The following is a 17235-nucleotide window of genomic DNA, read 5'->3' on the forward strand; positions in this document are numbered from 1 at the left end:
CTGAACGGATGCTACTCTGAAGTGCATGCAAACACAGAGCCTTGGAGACAAATTTGTAAAGACAATATTGTTTCAACTTTGACTGGCAAAACTCAAAAGCAGGTTGAGCGGTAGCCTGATGCAAAGCTTTTGCCTTGAACATTTGCAACACTTTTCACAAAATTGTGACCTCAACAGAAGTTCCGATACAAATTATCTCTATATTTTCTCTACAGCTACAGTAGTTAGAAGCAATTTTTCAAACAAACCCTTAGACAGTTAGGAGGAAAAGGACAGTGGAAATGGAGATGATCAAGCTGGGTAGAGTAACAATAGAACAGAGATGCAACCATGAGGCAAAGGCATGGATCAGATTGCTATTAGAGATGATAGATGAGAAAAGTTTGTTCAGGAGCATCATGCAGAAACTGATGTGAAAGCTGAAATCCTAAGTGTTCTTCAATGCAGATAAGGTTTTAGATGTATAGATAAGACTATAAAAGTCACGTGGACTTGGGGTTTGTTTTGTTTGTAAAAGTGGCTTTGAAATTTTAACAGGGAGAAATACTTTTCAACAACTGGGAATCTATATTTAATGGAAATGGTGGACAATTCAACATTCATGTTCCAATATACTCCTTTGATGGGAGGAACATCATGACCGATCCATCTTGGTGAGTTTATTACCTTACCACTTATAAGTTTTACATGATATTTATTTTTACCAGATAGTACAAGTAGCAGTATCTTGGGCTACTAGAAATGTGATAAAAATGTCTTCCTTTCCTTATGCCATCTTTCTTTTCCATTTCTGATAGCCTATGAATGGGATATCAGGTTGTGTTCTCCTTTTCTTCCTCTCCTTTCTATCTTCATCTTTCCCTACCCACTAGTTTGCTTCAAGCAGAAAGCAGAAATACAGGTCACCATGACACATACAGGTGTGCAGTTGAATAAAGCAAAAAAGAGACTTTTTCAGGAAATAACTTCTTAACATTACCTTTCAGGCCTCAAAAAGTAATATGGCATGGTTCAACTGCAAATGGGATCCGACTGGTTAGCAACTACTGTGAAGCCTGGCACACAGCTGATATGGGAGCTATGGGACAAGCATCACCACTGAAGACGGGGAAACTTCTCGATCAGAAAGTATATAGCTGTAGTAATCAGTTTATTGTTCTCTGCATTGAAAACAGTTTTGTATCTGATCCCCAAGGAAAATAATTTACCTGCTGCACATAGGAATATTCCATTTTATGACAGGAAAAGCTGACACTGAAATTTCATTTGTAATGTTGTAAATATTGTATTTTTTTTAATTGCACATTTCAGGAAAAAATAGCCAAGGAAAACATACCTCAACACAAACCGCATTCCAGTTAGGTGGAACATCCAGTGCACATGCGGCTGACTTAAAGCCCTTCCTTCCACTTGAACCCCACATGGTTCAAAGTTTGCCAACAATTAATTCGCAGCCCCTTGTCTTTCTGGCTGAGCTGAAGATCACTTAAGGGCACAAGTCAAGTGTGGTCGATGAGGAAGATCCAGTCAGCCTGTCTCACAGGCAGTACGGCTCAGCAAGGCTGCTGCTTCTTCACAGTTGAGAAGCTGCATGCTCTATGCTCTTCTTTTCATTTGCATAGATTTTGAATACCCAAGGCACTATTCATATATAAATATATATATACACATACTGTCCCTGAGCAGCTAATGGGAGGCTGTTGCATCTTACAGGGCTGGAATTTTCAAAAAAGCTTTAAGAACAAAGGTGCTCACCTCCTCGGAGTTTCAGTGGAAGCTGAGTACCTAACTCCTGTAAGCTTGTATGGATCGCAGCCTGGTGCTTACACGTAAATTTAGCAGCTTCCACATCTTACTTCAGCTTTTTTCTTTGCAGATGCTAGGCATAGGGCTTTATGCAGGAGGAGTGAATTTCACCTAGACAAAATCTGGTCCTTATTTTGGTGCTATTGTTACCAGGAAACCTGGAGCAATGTTAATAGAAAACATCCTGTTTTACTGGTAGAACTGTGCAAAGTAAATGCAGACAAATGAACCATCTGAGCTTTATTTATTTCATTGCGTATTAGAGGAAGTCATTTCCTGTTGTGGCAGACTGCTGAATGAACGCTGTCTGTCATGGTTTCTTTAAAATAGGTTCTAGACATTGTTGTCCCACTAAGTTATATGTAAAGTGATTTTCCTATTTGTGAATTTACCCTTCTGGCATTCACATAATTAAAGAATTGTTAATATAAAATAACAGCAGCAATGATAGGAATGATCAGTAAATGCTAATATTCTTCGCAAACACTATCACCGTAATATCCGAAGTCTTTTGCCTATATATTTGTCTACTGCATACTTTAAACAACATATTTACTTATATTTTATCAGGCAGTAACTATGGAGGTCAAACTCCACATTATCATTTTTTAAGATTTAATCTAGAGCCTGTGTTGGAAATACGTGTTCATTTGCTGACAAGCAGAGTATTATATTACTAGACAGCTGCCTTCAAAAGACAAAAGCAAATCACACTTACTATACTAAACTGATATAATTATATAACATAATATTGTGAAATCCAGCTTTATTTTTCCAATTTACTATAAAAGCTTATTTCCCAGGGTCAGCTGAATCATATCTTCTTTTTTCTTGGAAAAGTCATGACTCCATTATTACAACATGGTAATGAGGCAAAACCAGGTTGGTTTTTTTTATATTACATTTAAAATGTATGCATAACAATTCCCTGCACTGATTTATAGTCCATTTCCCTAAAATGCTGAGCGCTCTTGCAAAATGCCAAATTCCTTCAGTTCATACAGTTGGAAGAGTTGCCTATGTACGGCAGGGTTTCACTCTGAGTCACAGAAGGATCAAGGCGGGGGGAAATAAAGTGCTTTTATGTGCTTCCAGGAGGAACCATCTACCTTTAATCCTTCAATAGTTGGCAGGCCCTCAGCTCGGCCAAGTTGTGGCCAGTGAGGTTTACGCTTGCAGCCAGTCATCACCCTCAGTTCTTGCTCTTCTGCTCTGGAGCTAGAGCCAGCGGCCAGGGAGCTGGCTATTTCTTTGCCTACAATTGCAGCGACAAGAGCTGGGAGGGAGATGGGATCACACAGAACGGCTGTGTGAAGGGGGAGGAGACCAGACTAAAAAAAAAACAAAAAACAAACATGCAGTTTTTAGGAGATACTGAACTAGTGTTGAATCTGGGCCCAGCGAAAATGTGTCCAGAATTCTGTTTGTGCCGATCCTTTCACAGGGCTAATGCCTCTATGTATCCTGAATAGCTGCTAGAGCTTAGCAGGGAACTGAAACGGTTAAGCACCATCAATGAGATGTTAAAGAACTCTCAGTAGTTGCTTCCCACCTCTAACATTACTCTGCAGGCTACGGGAATTTCTTGCGCACCCTTCAACTTAATACAGAGCACAAACCATGCATCGTCTGGGCTGCTGGGGGGCTGAGTTCACACGCTGTGCTCACACGCCAGCAAGGGAGCTCGCTTACCAGAGAATGGCCTGAGAGAGCTGTTAGAAAGATGAGGTTTTCCCTGGAAAAAACACTTTTTGTCATTTTAATCAGAGCCAGGGAGGCTTTTTATACTCCCCCATATAACTGAAGAGGAACAGTAATACTCATCGAGGATATGACAGAGAAAAAAATAGCCCAGTCCTTAAAAATAAATTAGCTTTCCCTGTCAAAGCAGAATACTTTTTTCAGCATGATTCCAACACAAAGGTCAGGTGCACTTGAGGAAGAACACGTGCTAATCCAGGTAAGGAACTGTGTATAAAGCAAATGAATCACCAAAACCAGCACCAGAGCAAGGTTGAAAAGAGTTAACTGCACTAGAAAACAATGTAGCAGTCTGAATGAATGAAATCAGAGTATCAGTCAAGTAAGATTCTTCCATCTTTAAGGGGAAGGCTTTGGTTGAAAACATCCATTTATTTTGAAGCTTTGATACACTTTAAAAGGAAGATGGTAATACACGGCAAATACAGAAGAGATGAAAATCTTACAAGCCATCAGAACTCCAGGGCTGGTTGATGAATAAAATACAGCAGATCCATTTCAGCTATTGGAATGAGTATTTCTAGAAATCAAGCTGATAGATTTGTCTTTATATGAATTGTAGGTGCAAGCTAGAACAACAGAAGCTTCCTTTAAATCAAGAAGAATCCACAGTGTGGTTTGCACTTCTGCAAAAGAATCAGGTCTCCATTAAAAATAATTACAATTTAATTTTAATTAAGCTGGTGCTTAACCTGAAATTTAAAAAGTAAAAAAAAAAAAGGAAAAGAAAAAAAAGGAAAAGAAAAAACCAACCAGAAAAAAAACAGTAAGGTCTAGGAAAAGTTAATAACCATTTGAAAAAGGAATATTGAATTGTTACTGGAGAGATTAATTTATTTATCACGGATACCTTGGAGATGGTGCAAAATGCAGGAATACATAGTTGAATGCTTACTACAGATTCTTTCTAAGTGAAAAGAATTTTTTGTTATGAAGGTAAATTGGCACATGAATTAAAAATTTACTTTGAATATACCACTCCAGATTGGATGTTGTTAGAATCGGACAACAGTTTTCAGTGGAAACATCACTTTTTACTGCAACGTTTTACTGGTTTGTATTAAATTTGACAACTATCTTCAGTCCAAAGAAAGCAACAGGAGACATTAGCTGTGTAATTATCAAAAGACATGCTTTAAGTCAAGACGTTTTTCTTGTCATTTACTTGCTCTTTAATAATCAAAAGGAATTAAGACACCTCAGTAACAAATGAAGACATTTTTTGATTGTATGTTTTACCTCCTCAATGACTATTCTTTTTAAAAAATGCTAATACTGCAGCAGATCCCTCCCCAAAATAAAAAAAAAAAAACACCTGTTGTCATCAGCACTTTATGCAGCCAGAATAGAACTCCTGCCAGCAGGGTAAATGTGTACTTAGAAATTGTTAACTCTTTAGTATTTTGAAAGCAGTTCAACGCAATCAATAATACAACATCTGTCTGAATTGACTGACCACATCCAAAGTACCTTGAGGTATCATGCAATGATTTTTAAAATCATCTTTTGACTTGAAATAGCAAGGGTTGGGATTTATTTTTTTTCTCTTCTGAATTTATAGTACATCCTTCCAAATTGTTTAGAAGTTGGTGTGGGAGAATATAATTTTTAATCTGATTAGGAAAATGGGGGAAGTCATACTGGGAGAAAGGGCAGGAGTGTGCACGCATGCACATACAAATGCAGGCATACTCATCTCCAAATAACGTTTTCATCCTTGCCACTTCATACCCCATGGCTGAGTTAGTCTTTAACTGCATCAGCTTCTTTGACCTCACACACGCAGGTAAATGTTATATTAGGATAGAGGAATTTCTGACAACTGGTTTACAAATCTGAGCCCAACAAAAACATGGCTTCCCCTCAACTCACTTTCCTACAGTTCTATTTTTCGTGACAGCAAATATTCCCTGACAGGGTCATATTTGTACTGAATTGTGACTATAAGCAGTAGATTGCAGACACCCCACAATCCTGTTCTGGCCCATCGATTTTGTTAGCAGTAAGTAATCAGCAGGTCTTTTGCCCTGGGATCTTTTCTCTGGGCAGTTGCAAAATGTGACATGTTATCATTGATCAGTAGCGTGCTGCTCTGCCTGGATGAACTACAGCGACACGAGTGGTTTCTCCTCTCATTGCTATTATTATAAGCAAGCCAAACCTGTGAGTTTCTGCAGTGCAGGATATACACCTTAAAGGACTGACAATTAACAAAATTAGCCTTGCTTCTGAGCTGTGCATTCAGCTGAAAGAAGAAAGAATAAGTTGCAGTATGTCCTGCTTCAAAGACTCCATGGTTACTCTTCTTTTCCATTGAAGTTTAGGTGTTCCTTCTGAAGTAACACTTAAAATTCTTGCTTTCACTTGAGTCTTCTGCCTGGAGAAGAGAATGTGTCTTCTAGATTTGAAAGGAATTAGATGCTAGAATTGCAATTTCACTTTGGTGTTCAAGTATTGGAGTTAATGGTACGCACGCATCTTTAAAAGCATCTGATCAGGCTTTGGCTGTTATTTGTTCGTCTGGTATGTGGTTAGAGCTCTAACAGCTCCTCCCTGCTGTCTCTCCTTAATGTTTCAACAATAACTGGCCAGAGACAGAAATATTTCTATATGAGCACCTACTTAAGCAAAGTACTTAAAGTACTTTGCTACTTTAACCTGCACCTAGCCTCCCTTTTTTAACCTGTCAGAGGGCTGCTACTTGTTGCATCTTTTGCAAGGCCTATTTTACACCTCAGTGCAACTTCCACTGCTACCAGTTGCTCTAAGCTTTTTACTTACCAGAATTTCTTCCACTGTATCCATAACCCAGAAAACCCCTGTTCTACTCCTAAATCATGGCCACGTATACACAGCCTAATCTGGAGGTGCACCCAGAGTGGATGGCTCAGTTCTAGTGGCATTAGGCTTTGCCCGGCGGGAGAGAGAACGAGAAGTCAGAATGCATCTTCATCCTGTATGGACAGGAGAGAGAAACGGAACGGGGCTTTTTTCATTTGTCCTTTCCTCCACCTCGTGATCGACCTCCTCCTTCACTTGTCCTTCCCCAACCATTTGTCTTTTATTTAAAGCTTGCGTTGCTCCTCCACAGAATAGCTGGACACTGCAGAAAAGCTGGACACGGTTCAGAGCTGCCAGCTGCTCTGGTGCAGCATGCTGCACATAGCTCCACCTTTCACATGGATCTTCTGCACTCTGTTTTCCACAGCACCCAGATAAGCACTGAAGGCCAGCTTCCATTTGCGCGTGCTTTGCTGGGAGCACTGGATATGGTGGAAGGATGGTAAGGAGCCCAGAGAGGTCCCTTTGGAACCACAAGAAACCACAACTCCTCCTTCCCTTACAGAACAGCTAACCTCCCTGCGTGCTCCTGCAAAATCCTCTACTGTAGCTCTTTAAAGCTCAGTGCACAGAATTACAGACAGCACAGGCTGTGGGAATGTCTACATGTGAAATCAATTCAGCATCACACCCTGGTGCTAATCAGGGATAACATTATAACCTGCTCTCCTCAGCTGGTCTTAAGGGTCCTAGTGATGCTTCAGCAGAAAAGGGGGTGACAGCCCTGTCTGACCTTGTAAGAAGTACCCAAGGTCACATTCAGATTCAAGCTAGGAGGATGATGATAATGCATCTGCAGGAAAGGTATGTTTTGTACACTGCACTTCAAGTATGTTTATATGAACAGCAGTGGGGGACAGCCTAATAGCCGTGATTCTCCACTGGTCAGTACCAACACCACCTTACAATCATTTTGTTTTGCTGCCTTTGCTTCCAGATGTATTCACCAAGATCCTAGTCACAGTAATGGCTTGCCACTGGAAAAATGTTATTTCCCCACTAAGTTAGAGGATGGGTTGGTGGTAACGTCCTAAAAACGGTTCATTGATGTTTAGCTTTGCTATGGAGTTATGTATTTTAACTTTGCAGGTTCCAAGGTCTCACTTGAGGCTAGTTACATCTCTGAGGCTACATCTATGCTAGAAAATTATCAAGGTCAGGGTACAGGCATTAGCACAAATAGCATAACTGTTCGATTGCTGAACTATTCCCTGGCACAGTTCTGGTCAGTGCCATCTGCAACCCTTCCAGCCACCGCCTTGCGGTATGTTTTGGGGGGACAGCATGTGCCAACAACTACTGCTGTGGATGGTTTGAAGGAGCCACCCTATTTTGGAACAGAACGGTTTAATTGTACTTAGAGGTGCTCAATCATTGTGCCTGGTCTCAGGGCTAACTGGAGTCCTCACCCAACTGAAAGCCTGTAGAGGGACTGCAGGATACACATGTCTGATCCTCATGGGACACACACCAATACATCTTTGTGGCTTTTTGCCAAGCTTAATATACAACCCTCCTGCAAACATCCATTCATGTAATCTGTATATCCAGCCTGCATTCTTTCAGGGAACCCTCCTAAAGCCATCACTGACCTACACAAATGCTCTCAGGCTGTATGTAGATATATTGTGCCATACCCTCATCCTCGCCTCATTCAACAGTGATGAGCACCTTGGTTGGGGCATGGAGTGGCTGTTCACACAGGTGGGAAGTTTCAAATCTGTGAGCGATAAAGGGCCCTGGTACAGTCATCCTGTACAACTGATAACTTGTACTGTGATGTCTTACACCAGCAAACAGGGCAACACAGGGCATTTGCCCATGTCCTTTACTCCAGCACTTGGTGGATCAGGCATCATGTTTTTGTGTGTACTGTCTACCCGTCAGGAGTACTGAACAGCTTCCAATTCTAGAGTCAGCAGCATCTTCTCAATGACTCTTTTCAGAATCTAGAGGTGTGCTGAGATTTGCGTGAGACACCAAAAGTGAGTTCCCAGAGTCATCCCACCACCCTTTCAGCCAGTCTATCAGAAGCCTTCCTGATACCTTGAAACATGTGACTGCATCCCTTGATCCTACACCATGTGTAGGGTAGGACGAGTGGTGTGTTTGAACTCACGAGTTTGCTAAATTCTCATTGTGATGTTGACCAAAACCAAGCCCAAAAGTCATATTAGATTTCCTTTTTTCAGCTGAATTGGGAATTATTCATCAGCTTCATCAAAACTCAGCAGCAATTTCCGACTTGTTGACCCCATTATTTTCAAGTCCATGTTTCCTTCCAAGAAGGTATACTCCAGTGGGCTCTGAACCTCCACAAGTCCCTAGGGCCTGGGAAGTCCCTAGGGTACATCTGTGAACAGGTTGCTTCAGAAGCATTCACTACAGCACATTTTCATTAATGTGTCTTTCATTGCCATTAGTTCTGCCTACAAAGTAAGAACCTGGCTCACTCTCAGCAGATTTTTCCCACACCACTACTTTGCAAAGTTTCTGTATCATGACAGCAAAGCCATTCTTAAACCACAAACTTAACTTGGTCATTTTTTGTTCTTGATCTCAAACGTCCAGGAGTCAGGAGTAGCCCATATCAGGAAGACATGGCAGTCTTGACATTATACACACACAAGTCAAGGTCTTTCAAACATATCCTGAGACTGTTTGCCTCCATTGTTGGGATATCCAAAGCCAAAACCACTGTACAGAAGCTAATTGGCTAACAAATTGTAAGACTACACTAAAATTTGCTATGGCAGAGCTGATCTGAGTAATTAAAACATACACCACTGACAAAGTTTGAGTACTGGGGGGCTTATTTACAAGTGTTTTCATCCTTGAGGCTGCAGAATGCCTATCTTGAGCCCCATTTTCATCCAACTGAAGCTTACAGAAATTCAGAAGAACAGACATAAGACTGATGTTTTTGCAAAGGGTTCAGATCCAGCCAAAGTTGATGCCATGCATTAATCTACATGAATTAGAAATGGACATACAGACTGTTACTCAAAAGTAAAAAAAAAACCAACTTATTAATAGCCAGATTTCATTGAGATTCATAGATTGAATGTTTATTCATTATATCTCTCCCTGCTTTCCTGTAGTTTGATATGTCTTAGAATGGTAGAATAATTTAGATTGGAAGTGATCTCAGGTCATCTAATCCAACTCCCTGCTCAAAGCACAGCTAAGCTAACTTCAAAGTTAGATCTTCTCAAATTGCAGGTGGAGGAACTGAAGGTGCAGCAGTGCACTCAGATGTCTATGCCTCCATTTTAAGAAGGCAAGAAGCTGGTATCTGTGTATGTGCCATGATACTTTTCTGTTAGGGCAGGAAATTATCTAGTTGATGGACAGAGGTAATTATCACCAACATCAGAACAGATTTGTGGCCTGAGGCTCTCAAAATATATCTCCTGAAGAAAGGCCTCTGTTTTTACAAAGAAAAGGCTGGGGGAGAGAAGCAAGATAAGTTAGTTGCCTCTAACTCAGTCACCTCCTAATGTCCACCTTTTTTTCTTGGAAAAAAGTAGAGTCAACCCTCCCAACCTAGCTATTGATGATGTATCGGGGGACACTGCAAGCCTTAGGCAGACACTAACAAAGTCGTGTTCTCAATTGAGTGCCACGTAATGACAGATGAGAAGCTACTCATTCTGTCAAAGTCGCTGAATCACAGTATCTTTCTTACAAAAATCCAATTGCTTGTCACCAGGAGAAAATGTCAGGAATACTGATGAATAGCCTAGAGGAGGGATCAAAATAGTCACTTACAGCTGTATCGTCTTTTACTGGTACACTCAGTAGGACATAAGGTGGGAAGGGAGAAGGGTAAGACAAATCAAAAGGTTTGGGGAGGAGGAATAATGAAGCACTGAAGTTGCGGTAAACTATGAATGAGAAGTTAGAAGAAAATAGCAAATTCTCAGCTCTGTATAGGATCTATAAAAGCAACTCTGAAGGCAGTGAACAAGCTAGTCTACAGGCTGGAGCTATAAAAGGGACAGTGAACTCAGAGGAGATGTTTGTGAAGAGCAGCCTAGTTAAATCTAATCGATATCAAACACAGTGACGAAAAGGATTTATGTATCCGTGTCAAAAATTCATGATCCTCTAATTTCCCTGCAGCCATTGGTAAATATCCATAGGCAACTATGCTTCCATCGACACTTTGGGCAATTAAAAAGCAAGAATTTCTTTCTGTAGCCTATGAGTAAGTATCCACAGACTTTGAAATAGCTCTAACAGGAAGGACTCAGAGTAGCACTCCAAATATCCTTAGTCTTGCAAGTGAGGTCTGTGAGCACAAATCTCTTGGGCATTAAACCTGTATTTCCCACTAGGATGATGGGTTAAAAGTAACAGCTCCCAGGTATACTTTTGCAGAAAAGCTCTGATTCTACATAGAAACTTAACTATATGGAGAGAGTGAAGAAGTTTAGGCAACCCTGGGTGCCCTGCTCACAAGACCTTCTGTTATTTTTTAGGTGAGTATCTCTCTGTACATTGTGCAGAGAGCTTAAGCACCCAACAGTAAAAAAACTACAGCGATAAGACTTGAGCTGCCTAAATCTAAAATAATAAGTTAAACTACTGAAACCTATTTTAATCAAAGGCAGGTCAAGGTAAGAAGAGCAGTGACTTTTTGCCATCCAATATTACAGCCTGCTCAAAAGTTAATCCTAGTTCACATGCAAGAAAAGCCTAAATTTTTTTTAGCTCAAAGTAAAATACAGAGGATGAATGTGGTAACAAGCCACCTATTCCACTACTTCTGGGAGAACCTCAGTGTCTTTCATTACTATCAGTAGTGCCCAGTAACAGCTGTGACTCTCCCATCCAAGACAGCTCAGAAGCATAGAGAGAAGTAAACACAGGACAAAGTTGGAACAGCACAGAACAGGACAGGAACCTGCCAAGATCCAGGCGCCTTTACAGGTTTTGGTAGCAATGTTCAAATACACACTGCATTTCAAACTCAAGTGGTTTATGGTGTACCTTCTCGCAACACTTCTTTCTCATTTTGCTCACAGGAAAGCAATGTCCAGAGAACAAACTAGGATTATTCATCAAGGGTAAGGCTGTCTGGAAAACCCCAGTTTCGTATGTTACAAATACTGCAATGACTAAGGCATGGTGTGGCCAAAGAGAAAGGATGATCTCATGTTTATGGCAAGAGAACAGTACCCAAAGGAACTGGATTCTGTCCCCGATTCACTCGAGGAAGAAAAGCTCCGTAGAAGTCGATCCATTTTAGAGTAGATTACAAGTAGAATGGAGTAGATCAACATGCAATTCCATGAGAGTTAAAATTGACCTAAGTCAGTTCAACCAGATACAAACATCTTTGCTCCACGTCCTGCATTCTCCCTTGTGCCCACCTTTGTTATCATGAAGCCCCAGAGAGCACAACAGATCAAAAACAAACCCTGCAAAGTAAAAGATACTTGTTCCTTGCTGATTTAGCTCTTTGATTTGGCTCCTGTGGGATAAGATATGGGCAAGTGTTGGCAGGATCACATAGCCACAGGTGCGGAGAACAGTCGTGCTTGCTTATGTTGTTGAGGTACTGCACTCTAATGTACAGGCCACCTACTGAGCTGTGAGAATGAAACAAGTTCTTGAAGAGCTGATCACTAAGTGGGCTCTGCTCATTTTGTGCACTGAATAAGGCAGGGATATTTTAAATATGATCACAAATTTTAAACACATACTAAAATGTGTGAATCCAAGTGGAAATGGGGCATCGGTAACCCCAGTTCTGGCACTTTTGAGTGCTTTACTTCACAGTGTTGAACATTTTTTCTATTGTAGGATTTTTGTGTATGTATAATTTATGACACTTTTTGTGCACCTAAACATAACTCCTTTTATCTCACCTCCAGGATAATCCTACAAATACTAAGAAGCAGTTCTTCTCAGCAGGCTAACAGAACAAACTAATTCTGGTGTGTTTGTAGGTCAATCCATTTTTGAGAGTTGATTCAATTAGAAACTAAAACTGTATTTAAAAAAAAAAAAAAGCCACAGCCAGCTTTCAAAATGTAATACTTTTACACAGTTCTTTGACCTTTAGCAAAGTTATAAGAAAAAATGTATTCTAGAAAAAGATAAAGCATTCAGCTTCTCAAGAAAATTTGTTCTTCCGAAAACTAAGAGCATGATAGACTGGACTTCTAATGGCTTCAACTATAGCTACAAAAGGAGTAATCTTCTCTGTAAAGCTAAACTGCAACAGAATGATACTCAGAGATACTCTAACGCTCATCTTTTGCCCTAGTGAATATTGAGCATTTATGGAGCTCTTCATTTTCTGTCCTGTAATACATTTCCTAACTTTAACAAAATTAATCCCATGATTACTTAGTTAAACTGAAAAGTATTCCTATTCCTTCCTTCCTTGCCAGTGAAGGCTTTTCCTTTCCCATCATCTACTCTTCATTAGATCAAATATATATATTCTTACTAACATCATTTCCAGTATTTTGTTGGCAGAATAATCCAGCGCAATGATGTATGTTTTCCTGACATTCATTTTAAACATTTATTTTTTCCTTAATTTTATCCCTTCTTTAAGTTAGGAAGTGACACATTTCTCCTGATCTTTTTTGGCAATGGTCACCTTTAAACACCATTGACAATAGGCATTTTGGTTGGGCAGGTGTGATGAAAGATTTTTCGGCACTACTATTGCAGAAATTCTGGGATATGGAGGTTATCTAGAACCTTGATTTAACCAGATGCAAGACAGAGGTCAAGTTTGACTGGATAGTATCTCTTTAATTTCAGTTTGGACTACTGACCCCTCTTGATTTCAGGAATAGGAAATACTTGTGATGACGGCAGTGGCAAGAAATTCAAACATCCTCTCAGACTTTAACAGAAGTATTTACTTCTTAGTGTCGACTTCCTCTTGCATTTCCTGTTTTGTGGCTTGTGATGGTCTCCACATAGTTTAACAGCAACTAACATTCACTATCAGAAGCATAAAAATAAGTTAAAATTCAATACACCCTAGCTTTTAGGTGCACTTCTTCATTAATTGTCATAGGAAAGAATGACGACAGTACAGCAGTATTCCCTGTTTCATAATCTGTAAAAACCAGTCCTGTTTTAGAGACCAGAAATGAATTCTCAGCTTCCAAAGTAAGTCCAATACTATCATCTGCTCTTGCCAGTAGGTTGTAACGTGCCACAGAAGCAAGATGGTCCCCAGAAAGGACAGCTGCTTTGTTCTGAGTACTGAAAAGGGATGGGGAGTTAGCAGTACAGGTCTGCTAGGGGTGTCATCTTCAGGTACAGGTATCATCTTACCAAAAAGATATCATCAAACTCAAGGACATTCAGTGAAGAGCAGCAAATCAATAGATCTACATTATCGGATGGAGATGCTAAAGGTTGGCCATCTGTAGCAGCAACCACTGCTGAAACAGTGAGACACATTTGCCCATTAAAATTCAGGCAACAGAGGTATTTTCTGCCTCAGGACATACCATTTTTTTAAATCTTTGGTATTTTCTGCTCCCATCATGTGCCTTTCCTTTCAGTGTTAATAACCTAAGACACCAGTCCTATACTGAGGTTAAATTCAGCAAATTTGGGTTCCTCACAAGTGTGCAGAGAAACTGTATGATGTACTAGCATGGGATTTTTTTTTATTATTATTTTTTGGTTTTACATCTTCCTTCTTGCACAGTCTCTTAAATTTGAACCTAACCTATTCAGAAATGAATGGACATAATTGGGCTGAAAGAGGCTGGTGATTTGTATGCTGCCCCCCAGAAAGTAGCATTTTGTTAAAAACAGTTAATTTTGCTGGAGGAATGCAGAGCTGTTTGTGAAGTTGGAGACTTCACAAAGCAAAAGGACCTGGTTACAGCAAGGACTGCTCAGTACATCGATTTGGCTTCACTAGTTGGATAGCCAGCACCCAGATGTCAGTGCTCAGGGTTCTGCTCACAGCCCAGCTCAACGTGACACAACACAACTTCACTATCCTGTCGATCATCAAAGGGGATCTGAACTGCTCGCAAATATCGGCAGAAACAAACAATGGAGGGTAAAGCTAGAATCCCACTTCTCTTGGCTCCTAATTTAAAAGATACATGAAAAAAAGCCTTTTCCCTGTCAAATACATTAGAAATATTTTACCAGACGTAGGCAAGCACATAACTGAGTGCCAGGAAACCTGTGTGACGCTTGCTAGGTCTGTGACTGTGCTGTGCTGTTGCAGTGCTGAATTTTTAAAATGAAAACAGAAATGACTCATGACTTCAGGAGAAATTCGAAGCTTTATTAGTAGACAAAATTAGAGGTGTGAGTCAACTGTTATCTTTATGTACTAGGAAATTCTGAAAAGTTTTAGACAATATTCCCAAGAGATTACATACTAGCACAAAAACTATTAATTGAAAGGAAATGGATATCAGCAGTCATCTATGAGGACCTCTCATTAAAAAGGCTTTTTTCTCCCTGACTTGAACTTATTTATTTAATTATGGGCTGTAAGGCCCACCTACTTTCATGGACCCTTGGGGAGAGCATTACCTGAGGAACCTGCCAATTGAGGTTATCACTGGCAGGGAAAATAGATATGAAGGACACGATAGGAATAGTTTATTTCTTTAGATTTTGAAAGTCAGAATCTTAAGTCTGGTTTAAAAAAAGAAAAAACACTTATGAAAAAACTTAAACTGTGTATCAATAGAAGGTCACTCCTGATTGCAACTTCTCATTTTTTCCTCACTTTATCTTAGCAACTGGCTCTCTTCCAAACCATCATAGTTAATATTTCATACTGTTTGGAAGCAGGATAGTTAAGCTTTTGAAAGCAGTACTGTTGCAAATGTAGTAGTATTTGAGACAATGTTCCAGTCAGAACTGAAGCTACATCATAATGTTCGAGTCAGAACGGAAGCTACATCAGGAGGAAAGACAAAATGGTTCAATAATTTGTTAACCATCAAATATAAAAAACAATTCACACATTTTTTAGAAAGATAGGGCTCATGTCAGGTAGTAACAATATATCACCAGACATTCACAAGAATGCACATTATAATGTAATCATTAGTCCTTTGCAGCTGATACATAGACAAGAGATTTCCATATCCAAAGACACAGAAACTAAATATTTGCTTAGTCTCATTTTCTATACAGTTATTAGGACCTCAGTAATCAGTGGTCAACATCCCCACTTAGAAAATGAAGACCCAACCTGGAAAAATGCCTGAAGAAAGAACAGAAAGCAAGAAAAGGAACAGTTACTCTCTACCAACAAAACATTCCAGACTCAGTAATAAGAACATTTGGTTTCTTGTGTGAGGATATTGCAGTAGTTACTATCTCAAAAAAAAAAAAAAAAAAAAAAAATCCTGCTTCAGGAGTTTGTTTACTAGGGCCACAATTTAAAAATACCTCCTTCCAAGTGGTTTATGGTGCGGATGAAATAATTTTTCAATATATGAAACAGTTTTGTAGATCCCTAGTCTTTCCTAGAAGAATTTGAGATTTGAGAGCCTCCAGCATCTCCATAGTCTCTCACTACTTTTTCATCCTTACTGTGTTCTTCAAGCTTTATGCTTTTGGCTAGCTATATTTTAGTACCAGCATTCTTGCTACATTCTTAAATTCTCAAGAGAGACAGTTTTTTCAGCTATCTAGTATCCAGTCCAATAAGACTTCTTGGATAAAAGTCAACTTTTGGCATTACACTTAAGGGATATGGCTGATGGAAAATTATCTCTGTAGAGAAACAGAATGAAGTAAAAGTTCTTATTATTTGCAAACAGCAAATGTTGTTCAGGAGAATTCCCATGCTAACTCAGAAATTAAAACAGCATGAATTACTATTTTTTTATAGGTCCAGTGACAAAAGTCTTCCCTGTTAGTAATATCACTTGGAAATGGAGAAATAACCAAGGACTTAAACGATCTCAAAATCACAGATTCTTGGAGGAAAGTTAGAAACTTAACTACTCAAGAACTGGTAAAGAACAAAGTTCCACAACTGATTTCCACCACCTCTCTTTTCACTGAATAATGTGTCATCTAATTCAAATAGATCTTTAGCCTACTTTTCTCTTTTTTAGTTTTTATTCCTGAGTAGGTACAAGCTCTGTTACCTGATTTAAAGGAAAAAGCACCTTTTTAGAACACATTACAGAAAATCTCCATATAATTTGCTTGCACTGCTCAAAGTACAGCACCTTTAGAGTGAACTCTAGCTATTGTTTGCAAACAAAAAAGTGAAAACTTGCAGAAAATACTGCTAAGAGAGACTACAGAAACAGGGTTTTGAAACAACGAGGCAGAATCTGAACTGTGATAGAAAGTTTGACATTATCACTTCAGGCAACATACAGTCACAAGCACTGAAGAATGAGAGTGGATGGGGAATATGTAGCAAGTCTAGAAAAGCTGCAGCGAAGAGACAATTCCTACAGCACACTATAGAAGAAACTAAGAAACTCTCTCTTCTCTCATTCCCAGTTTGCAGGGTTAATAAATCAGTGTCAGGAATTAATCATTACTGAAGGTGTGTTATTTTCCTCTCTCTTTTTTTTTTTTTTTTATTGTGGGTTTACACTTAACTGAACAAAATGTTATTTTAATAACAGAGTGAAAGTTTTATTTAAAAACTGATTTCTTTTTTAAGGATGACTGATATTTAATCCAAGTTGGAATCTAGATCCCCAAATCTAATGCTTTGGGGTCTTAGCAGCTGATCACCCAATACCTACTTCCTGCTCTAAGAAATTTCTTGCCTGTAATGAGCCCTAATTCCATGGAAGAAGTCGTCAAACCCACAGGATGCCTACCTGCTAATGG

General features: G+C 39.5%; 1 protein-coding gene and 1 long non-coding RNA gene across 4 annotated transcripts in view; one reads left to right on the forward strand and one right to left on the reverse strand.

Moving 5' to 3' along the window:
• The window catches only part of COL15A1 (collagen type XV alpha 1 chain), a 155366-nt gene extending 152756 nt beyond the window's left edge, over positions 1-2610 (forward strand). For all 3 annotated transcript variants that reach the window (XM_075052255.1, XM_075052254.1, XM_075052256.1), the window contains 2 exons: positions 538-653; positions 987-2610. In XM_075052255.1, the coding sequence (XP_074908356.1) occupies positions 538-653; positions 987-1203 (333 nt within the window). In that variant the 3' untranslated portion in view covers positions 1204-2610. The remainder of the gene's footprint in view (positions 1-537; positions 654-986) is intronic.
• LOC142042388 (uncharacterized) overlaps positions 1-17235 on the reverse strand; it is a 43271-nt gene that overhangs the window by 20417 nt on the left and 5619 nt on the right. The gene's annotated exons all lie outside the window — the stretch shown is intronic.

This window comes from Buteo buteo, chromosome 20 (genome assembly GCF_964188355.1).
Source record: "Buteo buteo chromosome 20, bButBut1.hap1.1, whole genome shotgun sequence".
NCBI lineage: Eukaryota > Metazoa > Chordata > Aves > Accipitriformes > Accipitridae > Buteo > Buteo buteo.